At 48.1% G+C, this 12,581-nt stretch overlaps 1 protein-coding gene and 1 non-coding gene across 5 annotated transcripts in view; one reads left to right on the forward strand and one right to left on the reverse strand.

Moving 5' to 3' along the window:
* Positions 1-1,741: 1,741 nt before the first annotated feature.
* The window catches only part of Unkl (unk like zinc finger), a 44,211-nt gene continuing 33,371 nt past the window's right edge, over positions 1,742-12,581 (forward strand). For 2 of the 4 annotated variants that reach the window (XM_052758706.1, XM_052758707.1), the window contains exons 1-2: positions 1,742-1,859; positions 2,792-3,001. In XM_052758706.1, the coding sequence (XP_052614666.1) occupies positions 1,783-1,859; positions 2,792-3,001 (287 nt within the window). In that variant the 5' untranslated portion in view covers positions 1,742-1,782. The remainder of the gene's footprint in view (positions 1,860-2,791; positions 3,002-12,581) is intronic. The other 2 variants (XM_052758709.1, XM_052758708.1) reach the window with 2 other exon arrangements.
* LOC128123507 (U6 spliceosomal RNA) lies at positions 3,562-3,668 on the reverse strand. Its single transcript, XR_008222689.1, has one exon. It is a non-coding gene; the product is annotated as a U6 spliceosomal RNA (small nuclear RNA).

Here is a 12,581-nt window from a genome sequence, read left to right on the forward strand (position 1 = left end):
GTGCCACCACCGCCTGGCAAAAAAATTAGATTTATTTTATGTGTATGATATATGCATGTATGTACACCACATGCTTGCCTGGTGCCCATGCAGGTCAGAAGAGGGTGTCAGATCCCCTGGAACTGGAGTTATGAATGGCTGTGAGCCAACATGTGGGTCCTGAGAATTGACCTTGGGTCCTCTGGAAGAGGAGTCAGTACTTTTAACGACTGAGCCATCTCTCCAGCCCCACCAGCTACTTAAGTTCCAGCCCTTGAATAACAGCTTCAATAAAAAGGAGACTTGGCCGGGCGGTGGTGGCACATGTCTTTAATACCAGCACTTGGGAGGCAGAGGCAGGTGAATCTCTGTGAGTTCGAGGCCAGCCTGGTCTACAGAGTGAGCTCCAGGACAGGCACAAAGCTACACAGAGAAACCCTGTCTCGAAAAACCAAAAAAAAAAAAAAAAAGAGAGAGAGAGACTTGTAGTTCTTATGTGGGTGCCACAGGTGATGGAATTTTCATTTCCCACTCCTCAGCAGTCTTTGAGATGTGTTTATTTCTCTGTAGATCCTGTCTGTCCTTTCCTGCTTTGTTCTTCTGTTTGATCTATTTTGAAGTGACAATGTACCTGGGTTTTTTTTGTTTGTTTTTTTGAGACAGGGTCTCTTACAGCCGGGGCTGGCCTAGAACTCACTATCTCCAGCTCTTGAGTGTGAGGATTACATACTTGTGCAACCACATCACCTTCCTTTTTAAAAGAAGTTAATTTCAGGGTTTGTGGGCTAGGGATAATACTCAATGATAGAGTGCTTGGCTAACATTCACGAGGCTTTGAGTTCTGCCTCTAGCACCAAAACCAAACCGAACTACCAACAGTTTCAAACAAATTGTCTACAAAATGTCCCAGGAAGAAGTAAGTCATCCTACTGGCAAGTGATAATCTTACCTTCTTCGTATTTTAAAATGTAGCTTACATACTTGGGCCATATTATTTTTGTTCATATTTCATATGGGTGTTCCTAGAAATGGGACAGATTATTTTCTGTAAGCAGGAGGATAAATTGCTCTCCAGCCTTTCCTTTCAGAGTACCTGTGGTCTTAGAGCTTGCTGCTCAAACTATCCCTCAGAGAACCATGCTGTCAGCTGAGGAGTTGTGGTCACTTTTCTTTGCATTTACGATGTCTCCTGCCACACAGTTACATACTAATGAATGCTAGCCCTGGCTTCTCCCTTGCGAATTCATCCTAGCACCTGCTGAGCCCCGCCCCCAACGTGCGCCCAGCACCCTGTGGATCCCAGCTCACCCATTCCTGACCACCCTGTACATCTTTATCCTATGCACCCATCTGCCAACCTTTTACACAACGTTTTTTTTTAAAAAGCAGCTCAACAGAGAATTCACACTCGGTCCATCCTTAAAGTCACAATTTTTTAATAAAGTGGTGACCATCGCCACAGTCTAATTATAGACCTTTTCTAGCTAAAAGAAGCTTGTGCCCACGGTCAGCCCTCGCGTCCCAACACCGGTCCACGGCCCTGGACTCAGAGGCCAGCGAGGGGACTCTACACCGACGGGCGTGTCCTGCTTTGCGCCTATAACTTGCTGCCGTAGGGGGCCCGCAGGTTCTGCGTGCCGCCCCCGCCGCACAGCGCGCGTGGGCGAGGGGTCGGCGGGGGCGTGGCCGGCGCGGCGTGCCCGGGGGTGTGGCCGGCGCGGCGGGGGGCGCAGGGGGCTCGGTGCGGGGGGAGATCCGGGGGCGCCGGCGCGGCGCATGCGCGCTGCATTGTTTTGACTGAAAATGCCGTCGGTTTCGAAAGCGGCGGCGGCGTCGCTGAGCGGGTCCCCCCCGCAGACCGAAAAACCAACCCACTACAGGTCAGTGCCTGGGCTCCGGCCCGTGGCCTCCGGGACGCCACGGCGCAGGGGAGCGGCTCGTGCGCGCCCCGGGCCCGGGTGTCGCCGATGAGGGTGCGCCCCGCCCGCGCCCCCGCCGCCAGCCCTTGCGGGTCACGCCGTCCGGGCGCGGGCCGCCGCCTAAGGTGGAGAGGTGGTGCCCAGGGTCTTCGGTGACCCCTGGCCTGGGGGTTGGGCTTGCTTCTGGTCTCCCGCGACACTAGGCGCCAAGCTGGAGTCTGGAAACAGCGCCTGCGTTTGGGGCTCAGGGCCGCGCCTGGGCTGGAGATGGACGCGCGACCATCCGAACCCGGGCAGTCGCCGCCTGAGCTTGAGAGGCGGCGCCCGGGGTCTGGGGTGGCCTCTGGGTGGGAGGCGGAGTCGCACCTAGGGTCGGATGGACGCCTGGGCTGTGAGTTGGGGGTCGTTTCTGCGGCGCAGAAGAGGGGTTGCGCTTGGTGTGGGCGGGTGGAGCTTGCAGTCCATCTGGAACCCGAGAAGGGAGTTGCGCGGGAGTCGGGAGACCGGGTCGGGAGATTGAGAGGTGGCGCCTGGGGTCAGGGACTGTGCTGAAGGGGGCGGAGAATGGAGTCTAGTTGTGTAGAGTTATCTGGGATCGGACTTGGGGGTGGCACGCTGGGAGGCGGTGTGCGCCTCGAGTTGGGGAACCTTATCTGCGGACTGGGAAATGGTATTTGGGGTCAGGAGGCGGAGAGTCTACTTGGAGTTACCTGGTGTCTGAGTTGGGGAGTGGCGCCTGGGGTCCAGGGACTGTGTCCGCGGAAAGGGGAGGGTACCAGGCGGTGGAAGTCAGATGGACTTGGGGGGCTTTGGGTCTGGGACCCTGCCCCGCCGCGTCCCAGGGGCCTGCAGCCGGCGGCGGCTGCGGCCCGCAACGCTGTTTGTCTTTTTAGGTATCTAAAGGAGTTTAGGACAGAGCAGTGCTCCCTGTTTTTGCAGCATAAGTGCAGCCAGCACAGGCCGTTCACCTGTTTCCATTGGCATTTCCTAAATCAGCGTCGGCGCAGACCGCTCCGACGGCGGGATGGCACCTTCAACTACAGCCCGGACGTGTACTGCTCCAAGTATGATGAGGCCACCGGCCTGTGTCCCGACGGCGACGAGTAAGTGAGGCTCCATTGGGTGGCTGTTGGCCTCTCCCCAGGACAGGTCAACAGGTCCTTGAGGTTCCTGGTTTTTGTTTTGAGACAGGATCTCTATGTAGCCCTGGCTGTCCTGGAAAACTCTGTAGACCAAGCTGGCCTTGAACTCAGAGATCCACCTGCCTCAGCTCCCCAAGTGCTGGAATTAAAGGTGTATGCCACTAGGCTGGCTCCTTGGTTCGTTTTAACATCTGCTACCTGTGGAGGGGAACTTCATTTTTATTCAGGTTTTCAGCAGAGTGTCCGTGTGAGGGGTTCCCCATTTTTAGGCTAGTTCCCTGAAAGATTAGGTGTGTTGTAGGGGAAGGTCTTAGGTAATATAAACGGATTTTGATTTACTTTCCACCCTTATCCTGCTCCGTGCTGTACTTTAAAATTGGCCGGTGTTTGGCAGCTACCTGATTTAAAGCGGTTTCGTGTGGTCAGTTGCTTTTCAGCCAAGCACTTGCGTACATATAAGCATGGAGTGTTTCTTTGCTCCTCCTGCGTATTTTTTTGTTTTGTTTTACATCCCGACCGCAAAAAATACGGAACGTTTCATGAATTTGCGTGATATCTTTGCGCAGGGGCCATGCCAACCTTCGCTGTACCGTTCCAGTTTTAGTGTGTGTGCTGCTGAAGCCAGCACTTCCCTGTGTATTTTAAAGAAGGGGAGCGGAACTGTTAATCTGAGGATTCATGAGATGATTTCGCTTTTTATTATTATTAATAATGTATTGGATATAAAATGACACCCGTGGCCTTGCATATATTACGCAAGGACTCCACCACTGAGCTACCCTCCCAGCTCATTATTTAAAAAAAAAAAAAAAAAAAAAGTAGGATTTTTTTTTTTTTCGAGACAGGGTTTCTCTGTGTAGTTTTGGTACCTGTCCTGGGTCTCGCTCTGTAGACCAGGCTGGCCTCGAACTCACAGAGATCCACCTGGCTCTGCCTCCTGAGTGCTGGTATTAAAGGCGTGTGCCGACACCGCCCAGCTGGAAAATTGTTTTATTAGCACATTGTCATTTATGTAACACTTTCATATTTTAGTAAGTCAGGGTTTTGTTTGGATTCGTTTATATTTTACACGTTTCCTAATGGAATTATGAACAGATGTCTTTGTGTGTATGTGTGTGTGTGCTTATGTATGCAAGTGCAGAGTGTCTGTAGGTGCTCATACTCTTGTGCATACATAGATGGGAGTCCATAGGTCAGCCTCATGTGTTGTGTTCCTCACTTTGTTTTGAAAAAGAGTCTCTATTGGCCTGGAGCTGGTCGAGTAGGTTAGGCTTGATGGTCTGCTGGCAAGCGCCAGGGACTGCCTGTCTTTGCCTCCCTATCAGTCACTGGGATTGCAACCGTGTGCCACTGTACCCATTTTTTTTTCTTTTTTAGAGTTCTGGGGATCAAAATCAGTTCTTTTTCTTTTCTTTTTTTTTTTTTAAATCAGTTCTTTATAGTTGCAAGGCAAGTATTTTACTGACTGAGCCATCTCTCCAGCCCCAGTTGTCTCATTTTGAAATACGGAGACAGAAAGTCCAAGTCAGACTCTGTGTTCAGGGGGAGGTGGTACATAGTATTGAGAGATGTTACCTTGATCCTTTGGGCAGTTTGGGGCTGTTGGTAGCTGCTTCCTGCCTGTGAGGTCAGTCTCTGTCTTGAAGGCCTGGTCTCTTGACACTGGAGGATCTGGCACCCAGTGAAGTTATTGTCATAGTATAGAGAATGTGGTGCTGGAGGTTCTTTTTGTTTTTGTTGGATGTGGGTAAGTATGGCTGTTTTCATATGTATGATACTAGGGAGAGAAGCCAAGGGCCAACCCTCTTCCACTGATCCATATCTCTAACTTCCCTCAGAGACTCACTATGTACTTCCAAATGGCCTGGAACTTACTGTGTAGACCTGACTGGCCTGGAACTTCCAGTAATTGCTTGCCTCTGCCTCTTGAGTGCTAGGATCAAAGGCGTGTGCCACCATACTGACCTTCTTATTTATTTATTCCTTTAATAGGAATTTTCTACGTAGTATAGGCTGATTTTTCAACTCTGATCCTCCTGCCTCATTCCTAAGGCTGGAATTACAGATACTGTCACACTTGACATTGTACCCTTCCTTTCTTTTTCTTTTCTTTTTTATTTTATGTGGTGCATTGGTGTTTTGCCTGCAAGTATGTGTGAGGGTGTCGGGTCCCCTGGAACTGGAGTTACAGAGTTGTGACTGTGCTGGGGATTGAACTCGGGTCCTCTAGAAGAGCAGCAGGTGCTTTTAACTACTGAGCCATCTCTCCAGTCCCATCTCTTTTCTTTTTCTTTCTTTTTTTTTTTTTGATACAAGGCTTCTCTGTGAAGCCCCTGGCTGTCCTTCATTCTATAGACCAGGCTGACCTTGAACTCACAGAGATCCTACCTGCCTCTGCCTCCTGAGTGCTGAAATTAAAGGCATGCACCACTACCTTCATCTTTTGGGCAGTTTAGGGAGGTGGGGATAGCTGCTTCCTGCTCAGAGGTAGAGTGTGTATGTCTGTGTCTGTGTCTGTGTCTGTCTGTCTGTCTGTCTTGTGCACATGAGAGTTCAGGTGCCCACAAAGTCCAGAGGATCTCCTGGAGATGGTTGTGAATTACTCAGTGTGAATTCTGAAAGCTCAACTTAGCTCCTCTGCAAGAGCAGTTCATGCTCTTTTTTTTTTTAAATCTTTTTTTTAATGTATTTATTTTCATTTTCTGTGCATTGGTGTTTTGCCATGGATGTCCTGTCCCCTGGAACTGGAGTTACAGACAGTTGTGAGCTGCCATGTGGGTGCTGGGAATTGAACCCCGGGTCCTCTGGAAGAGCAGTATATGCTCTTAACTGCTGAGCCATCTCTCCAACCCCTCAAAGAAGGGTTTTTAGTAGATATATTGTTGCTGTTAATGTAGCTCCAGGGCCAAACTAGATAAATAATGTCACCTGCTGAGCTTCAGTTAAGGTAGTGTTCTAGAGCCAGCAATATGGGTCACTAGGTAAAGACGCTAGCTGCCAAGCCTGATGATGACTTAAGTTTTATCCTTGGGACTCTCATAATGGAAGAAGAAAACTCATGCAAATTATACTCTGACTTCTGTATACATGCTCTTGAAGATGTCTATGCTTGCACACACACACACACACACTCTCTAAATACATACAGTACTTTTTGTTGTTGTTTTGAGACTGGATTTCTCTGTGTAGCCTTGGCTCTCCTGGAACTCACTCTGTAGACCAGGCTGGCCTCAAACTCAGATCTGCCTGTCTGTACCTCCCAAGCCCTGGGATTAAAGGCATGTGCCACCACCACCCAGGAATAATTAAGAAAACAAAACAAAACGAAACAGAACCACAACAGCAAAAAAACATAGTCTGGCCAGGCGGTGGTGGCGCACGCTTTTAATCCCAGCACTCGGGAGGCAGAGCCAGGTGGATCCCTGTGAGTTCAAGGCCAGCCTGGTCTGCAGAGCGAGATCCAGGACAGGCACCACAACTACACAGAGAAACCCTGTCTTGAAAAAACAAAACAAAAAAAAAGAAAGACATGCAACCTGTGGAATTTAATTTAATTCTTTTTGAACTTGCTCCTTCAAACGTGTCCTTAGAAGACAGGTGACTCTCTGGCTAAGACCTGGGCTCAGTTTCTAGTTTTCCATGATCTCTTGGTCACCTTGGGGCTGCTGCTGCCTGAGCTTGGAGCAGGAATACATGAGACAAATGGTACCCACCTTGTCTGACCTTGTCCTAGAGTATGGCCTGGGGATAGTTTGTAGAATTCACCAGTGATACTTTTAATTTGTAAAAAGAAAGAGTGACTTGGGCTGGAGGGTTGGCTCAGTGGTTAGGAGCACCTGCTGCTCTTCCAGATGACCTGGGCTCAGTTTCCAGTACCCGCATGGCAGCCCACAACCCATCTATGACTTCAGGTCCAGGGAATCTTCTGAAGTCTGCAGGTGCCAGCTACACACATGGTGCACAGATGTACATGCAGGCAAAATACTCACACACATACAAGAAAATAAATCTAAAAAGAAGAAATAAAGTATGTCTTGGGCAGTTTGTGGTTCTGAAACTTGGTTGTCCTGGTTATTGGAGCATGTCACTGCTGGGCATCCAGTGTGTGTTGCTCTGTAGATCCACCTGCCTCTGCCTCCTGAGTGCCGGGATTAAAGGCATGTGCCACTACCTACCACCTGGCAGATATGTCCATTCTTAACGGGATGAAGTGTGCTGCAGTGATCACCAACCTACAGGTGATCATCTTTAGCTATGTACAAGTGGTAATTAACCATATGCAGTTGTTACTGACACGTTAACTAACATTCAGGCTTAGTAGTTTGTAGTTTATCATTAGGAAACCTAAGTGGGACTTGTCCAGATGCTTGCCATTCAGTTTGGAATGTGTTCTGTGGGCATGTGTACTTAAAAAGAGTCAGATGTGTCTTAGGAAAGATTTTTGTTTGTAGTTTATCAGGAGCACATGGGCTGAGTTGCCCTTCAGGAAGCATTTGACGGGCTGCCTCCGCTGGGAATCTCTGCTTAGTAATTACTGAGAAGGACTTCCCCATCACTGCACATGTGGAATGGCTAGAGTTTGTCTTATTAATAATTGCATATTCTGGTTCATGCAGGGTTGCCATAGAAATTGTAAATTAGATAGTACCTTCCAGAGCATTGACGGTGGGGCTTTCTCTTTATTTCAGGGTCTTGAAATTCCTTTTTTTTTATAGTTCTATCAAACAATCAGTAAGCATTTATTTGTTACAGTACTGGAAATAGAACCCAGGTCCTCAAGAAAGCTGGGCTTTACCTCTAAACCTCATGCCTAGACCCACAAATCCATTATTTTAAAACATAGGCTTTCCTCAGTGCAAAGCCCCCTTAGCCAGTGTGTGGTAGAGCGAGCAGCCAGTTAGTCTTGATGCTGGCAGTTAGTCTTGATGCTGCCTGGGCCCATCCAGGGCTCTGGGTCTGCTCCAGGAGGGTGGGCACCTCTGGGTGGGCAGCAGTGCTGGCACTTGTCAGCAGCCCTCCTCTCCCCTCACCCTTTCCTTCTGGGTTCCCTCCCATCACTAACCTGGGTGAGCACCCCCTCTTGAGTCGTCTCTCCCTCTAGAGTCCTCCCAGTTCTCCCTTGTTGACACACACACTCCCTGGGAAATCTTGCTGTCAAACAGTCCTCTTAAGATTGCTGCTGCATTCTCCTGGTTGGTGGTCACCCCCTTTCTGCCTCCTCCTGTGACCCCTATTCAGCCTGTCCTCCCCTCTGATACTCCTTGGGTAACTGCTGGACCCCTACCAACTACTTCATTTGGAGGTTTGGCTCCAAAGGGTACTACTGCCTGCTTCATCCCATCCAGGATGACAACTTGCCCTTTTTTTCTGGTGGGCATGACATTTTGCCAGTATTGGCCTCGATTAGTTGCTCTGGGTCATGTGTGGTGGGCCTTGCCCTTGTGGGAACTAGCCTTCAGGCTCCACATGGCCTGCTTAGGTTGGCCAGCTAATTAGCTAGTGGTGGATCCATCGCCCACACCCACTAGGCAGCATCTAGGGCAGGCAGTGGGGTTACGTTCATCCAGCATGGGTGCTCCTGGGGCTGCAAGCAAAGTAAGTCTGTCTGTGTGTTATCTATCCATCCATCCATCCATCATCTTACTATGTGGCTTTGGCTGACTTCAGACTCATCAGGATCTGCCTGTCTCCTATCTCTGACTCCCAGTTCTGGACTGCCTGTTCAGGAATGGCAATCATGTCTTTGTTTTAAAAAGTTCTGTATAACCATCTTGCACCCTACCTTTGTTTCAAAAGGTTATGACTACCTATAGCCACCTTGTTAGGACCACCTGTTAGGACTACCTCATTACGCCCACCTTGCAACCATGTCTTTGTTTCAGGAGGTCATCAGGACTAACTGGTTATGCTTATGTTCTTCTCCTGTAGCCCCGATTTTGTCTGCCAGATTCCCCATTTGGAAACCCCCTACCCCTGAGCTGTAAAAGCATTGTCTTCCTCACATCCAATGCTGACCGCTCAAATCATACCTTAGCAGGAGACAGCCCGTGTTCAGGAATAAAAAGGTTGCTTTAACTAATTGCTTTTTTTAATTAATGTGAAGGCCACACCTCTTAATCCCTCTCAAGTAGTGCCATTCCCTGATGACCACACATTCAAATATATGAGCCTGTGGAGGCCGTTCTTATTCAGACAACCTCACTGTTGGTAACTTGCTGGGTTTCCATTTCTTCTTCTTTTTTTGGAGACAGGGTTTCTCTGTGTAGCCCTGGCAGTCCTGGATCTCACTCTGTAGATCAGGTTGGTCTCGAATTCATAGAGATCCACCTGGCTCTGCCTCCCAAGTGGTGAGATTAAAGGTGTGTGCCACCACCACTCAGCTGTTTTAGTTATTTTTATGTGTCTGTGTGTTGGTATGTGCAGAAGCCCGCAGAGGCCAGAGATGTTGGATCCCCCTGGAGCTAGAGTTAACAGGTGGCTGTGTACCCCATGTGGATGCTGGGAACTGAACTTAAGTCTTCTGCAAGAGCAGTACCTTTTCTTAACCACTGAGCCACCTCTACCGCCTCTAGAATTTCCCTTTTTTTCTTTTTGTTGTTGGTTTTTCCAGACAGGGTTTCCCTGTGTAGCCCTGGCTGTCCTGGAACTCACTCTGGCCTCAGACTCAGAGATCTGCCTGCCTCTCCCTCTTAGATGTGGTACTCTAGCCATCAAGCCTGCTCATGCCTCCCATTCATGGCAAAAAGTTTGCACAGTCGCAGCTCACACTCACCATACAGGGAGTCCAGCTTTCACTTAAGCCCTAGGCCCTACAAGTTTTTTATCTTTATTTTTTGAGACAGGATCTCACTATGTATCCCTGGCTGTCCTGGATTTTGCTTTGTAGACTAGGCTGGCCTTGAACTCACAGAAATATGTGTTTCTCTAGCTGACTAGTGCTGGGATTAAACGTGTGCACCATCACAACTGGTCCCCCATGAGTATTTATATGAGTAAGAGTCTTTCCATGGAGATATCACAGGTAAGAATGTGACACATGCCATAGCCATTGAGATATAAGACAAGCTTCTCTAAGTCTTAGAAATGGAAACTCAGGCTAGGTGGTGGTGGTGGCGCACGCTTTTAATCTCATCACTCGGAACGCAGAGGCAGACGGATCTCTGTGAGTCTCTGAGTTTGAGGTCAGCTGGTCTACAAAGCAAGTTCCAGGGCAGCCAGGGCTGTTACACATAGAAACCCTGTCTCGAAAAAAACAAAACAAACAAAGATATGCCTTTTATTTATTAAAGGCATTTTATTTATATTTGATCTAAGCTCAGGCTTTGAGGTCATGGAGTAGCGGGCAGCAACTGCCTGGCCAAGCAGAAAAGAGTGCTAGACAGTGGGAGTGCAGCTGCTCTGTGGAGAAATCTGAGACTGGGCTCTGGTTGCCATGGCAATGGTCCTGGAGCAGAGAAGCAAGGTGCCCCTCAGCACAAGTCAGAGCAAACCCCATGAGAATGGACATAAATTTAGTGTAAAATTGGGAGGATGGATAAGGGTAGGTGAATTGCCTCTGCCGTGTAGGGACCTCTCTCCCTACCCCTCTGGAGTGATGTCACACCTTTTTCTCTGATGGGATGGCAGTTAGAATGAATGACAACTGGAATGGGCACATCCCCGGTCACTGCAACGTAGATGTGGGCTGTAAAGGGAGGTGAGGCCCATTTCGTGATTTTCAGGACTTGTTTGTAGCGTTGTCATCGCCCCCCCAACACACACACACATACACACACACACACACCCTACACCCACACACACACCTCACAGCATGAGGCCTCTTTGCTCTGTTCCCCTGTATTTCTCTGGTTGTTTATGACTCTCTGGGGAGTATATAACCATGCGCCTGTTGTGTGATTGTGACATGGGTGACATTGCATTGTCTCTTCGATTTTGCCGCAGGTCCTACCTTGGCTCTTCCCAACCCCTTCCCCTCCTTGGGGTCCTTGAAAGCACCAGGATGTGGACTCAGAGGTTACCCTTAACTTCTCTAATAATAACTTGTCAGAAAGATGATATTTTGTGTGTATGACAAAAATGAACATTTAAGAATTTTATTCAGGGCTGAGAGTAGTGGCATACACTTTTAATCCCCGATTTCAGGATGCAGAGGCAGGCAGATCTCTGAATTCGAGGCCAGCCTGGTCCACATAGGGGTTCTGAGCCTGCCAGATCTACATAGTAAGATCCTGCCTAAAAATTAAAAAAAAAAAAATTAACTTCAGAACTGTTGAAATGGCTTAGATAAAGGTACCTGCCACCAAAAAACATCATGGGTTAAGTCCTGGAAAGAACAGACTCCTGGAGTTGTTGGACACATAGATAAAATAAACAGTATAGTAAAACATTTCTTAAGAAAGAAAAATAGCCAGGTGATGGTGGCGCATGCCTTTAATCCCAGCACTCAGGAGGCAGAGGCAGGCAGATCTCTGTGAATTCAAGGCCAGCCTGGTCTAGAGAGCTAGTTCCAGAACAGGCTCCAAAGCTACACAGAAATCCTGTCTTGAAAAACCAAAAAAATAAAAAAGAAAGAAAGAGAGAAAGAAAATGGTAAAGGCTAGGTGTGGCATCTGTCTGTAATTCTAGCACTTGGGAGGCTGAGATAGGAGAATTAGGAGTAAAGGGCATCTTGGGGTAGATAGCAAGTTTGAGGCCAGCCTGGTGTATAGAAGACCTGTCTCAAAATACAAACCAGGTAGGAGAGTTTAGTTCCCAGTTTGAGAGAAGTGATGGGCACAATTTGGAGTTGCTTGCTTCCTATGTAGTCTAACTCCGAGAGAGAGCAAGATCACTCTGTGGCTTGTGCTTTAATGCTTGTTTGTAATAAAATTAGTTCTTCCTTTTCTTGGGGAGATGTTTTTGTTTTAAACTTTGTTTACCACATTAACTAAAAGACATTATTTAAAAACCAGTAAAGGAGGGCAGGAGCTGTAGTTCAGTGATAGAGCACTTGCCTAGCATGCATGCAGTCCTAAGTTCAATTCCCAGTATTTCCAGGAAAAAAAAAAAAAGTGAACTATTGACTTAAAGGTATCCAAACAATACGTTAAAAAGTAAATAAAATAAAATCAGTGAAGGTCTGGGACTGTGCAGCTCATTGTTTACCTCATGTGCACAAAGCCCTGGGTTCAATCCCTAGCACCACATAAACTGGGTGTGGTAGTCGTCATCTTAGCATGGGGATTGGGTAGAGGCTGTGCAGGCTTGGGTTACATGAGACCCTGTCTGAAAAAAAAGAAGAAGCCTGTACCTTTTCACCACTCAGAAGCCTCTGTCTTTATGTGATCTCATGAGTTTTGGCATAGTAATTAATGATAATAAGGACAATGTCTTAGTTTGCTTTTCTCTTTCTGTGATAAAACATTCTGACCCAAAGCAATTTGGGGGAGGAAACGGTTTAATTGGCTCACACTTCACATCACTGAGGGAACTTGAGGCAAAAACTGAAGCAGACACCTTGGGAACTCTACTTACAGTCTTTCTTACTGCTTTCTCACTTGGC

This window comes from Peromyscus californicus, unplaced genomic scaffold (assembly GCF_007827085.1).
Source record: "Peromyscus californicus insignis strain IS unplaced genomic scaffold, ASM782708v3 Scaffold_3__1_contigs__length_106647218, whole genome shotgun sequence".
Lineage (NCBI taxonomy): Eukaryota > Metazoa > Chordata > Mammalia > Rodentia > Cricetidae > Peromyscus > Peromyscus californicus.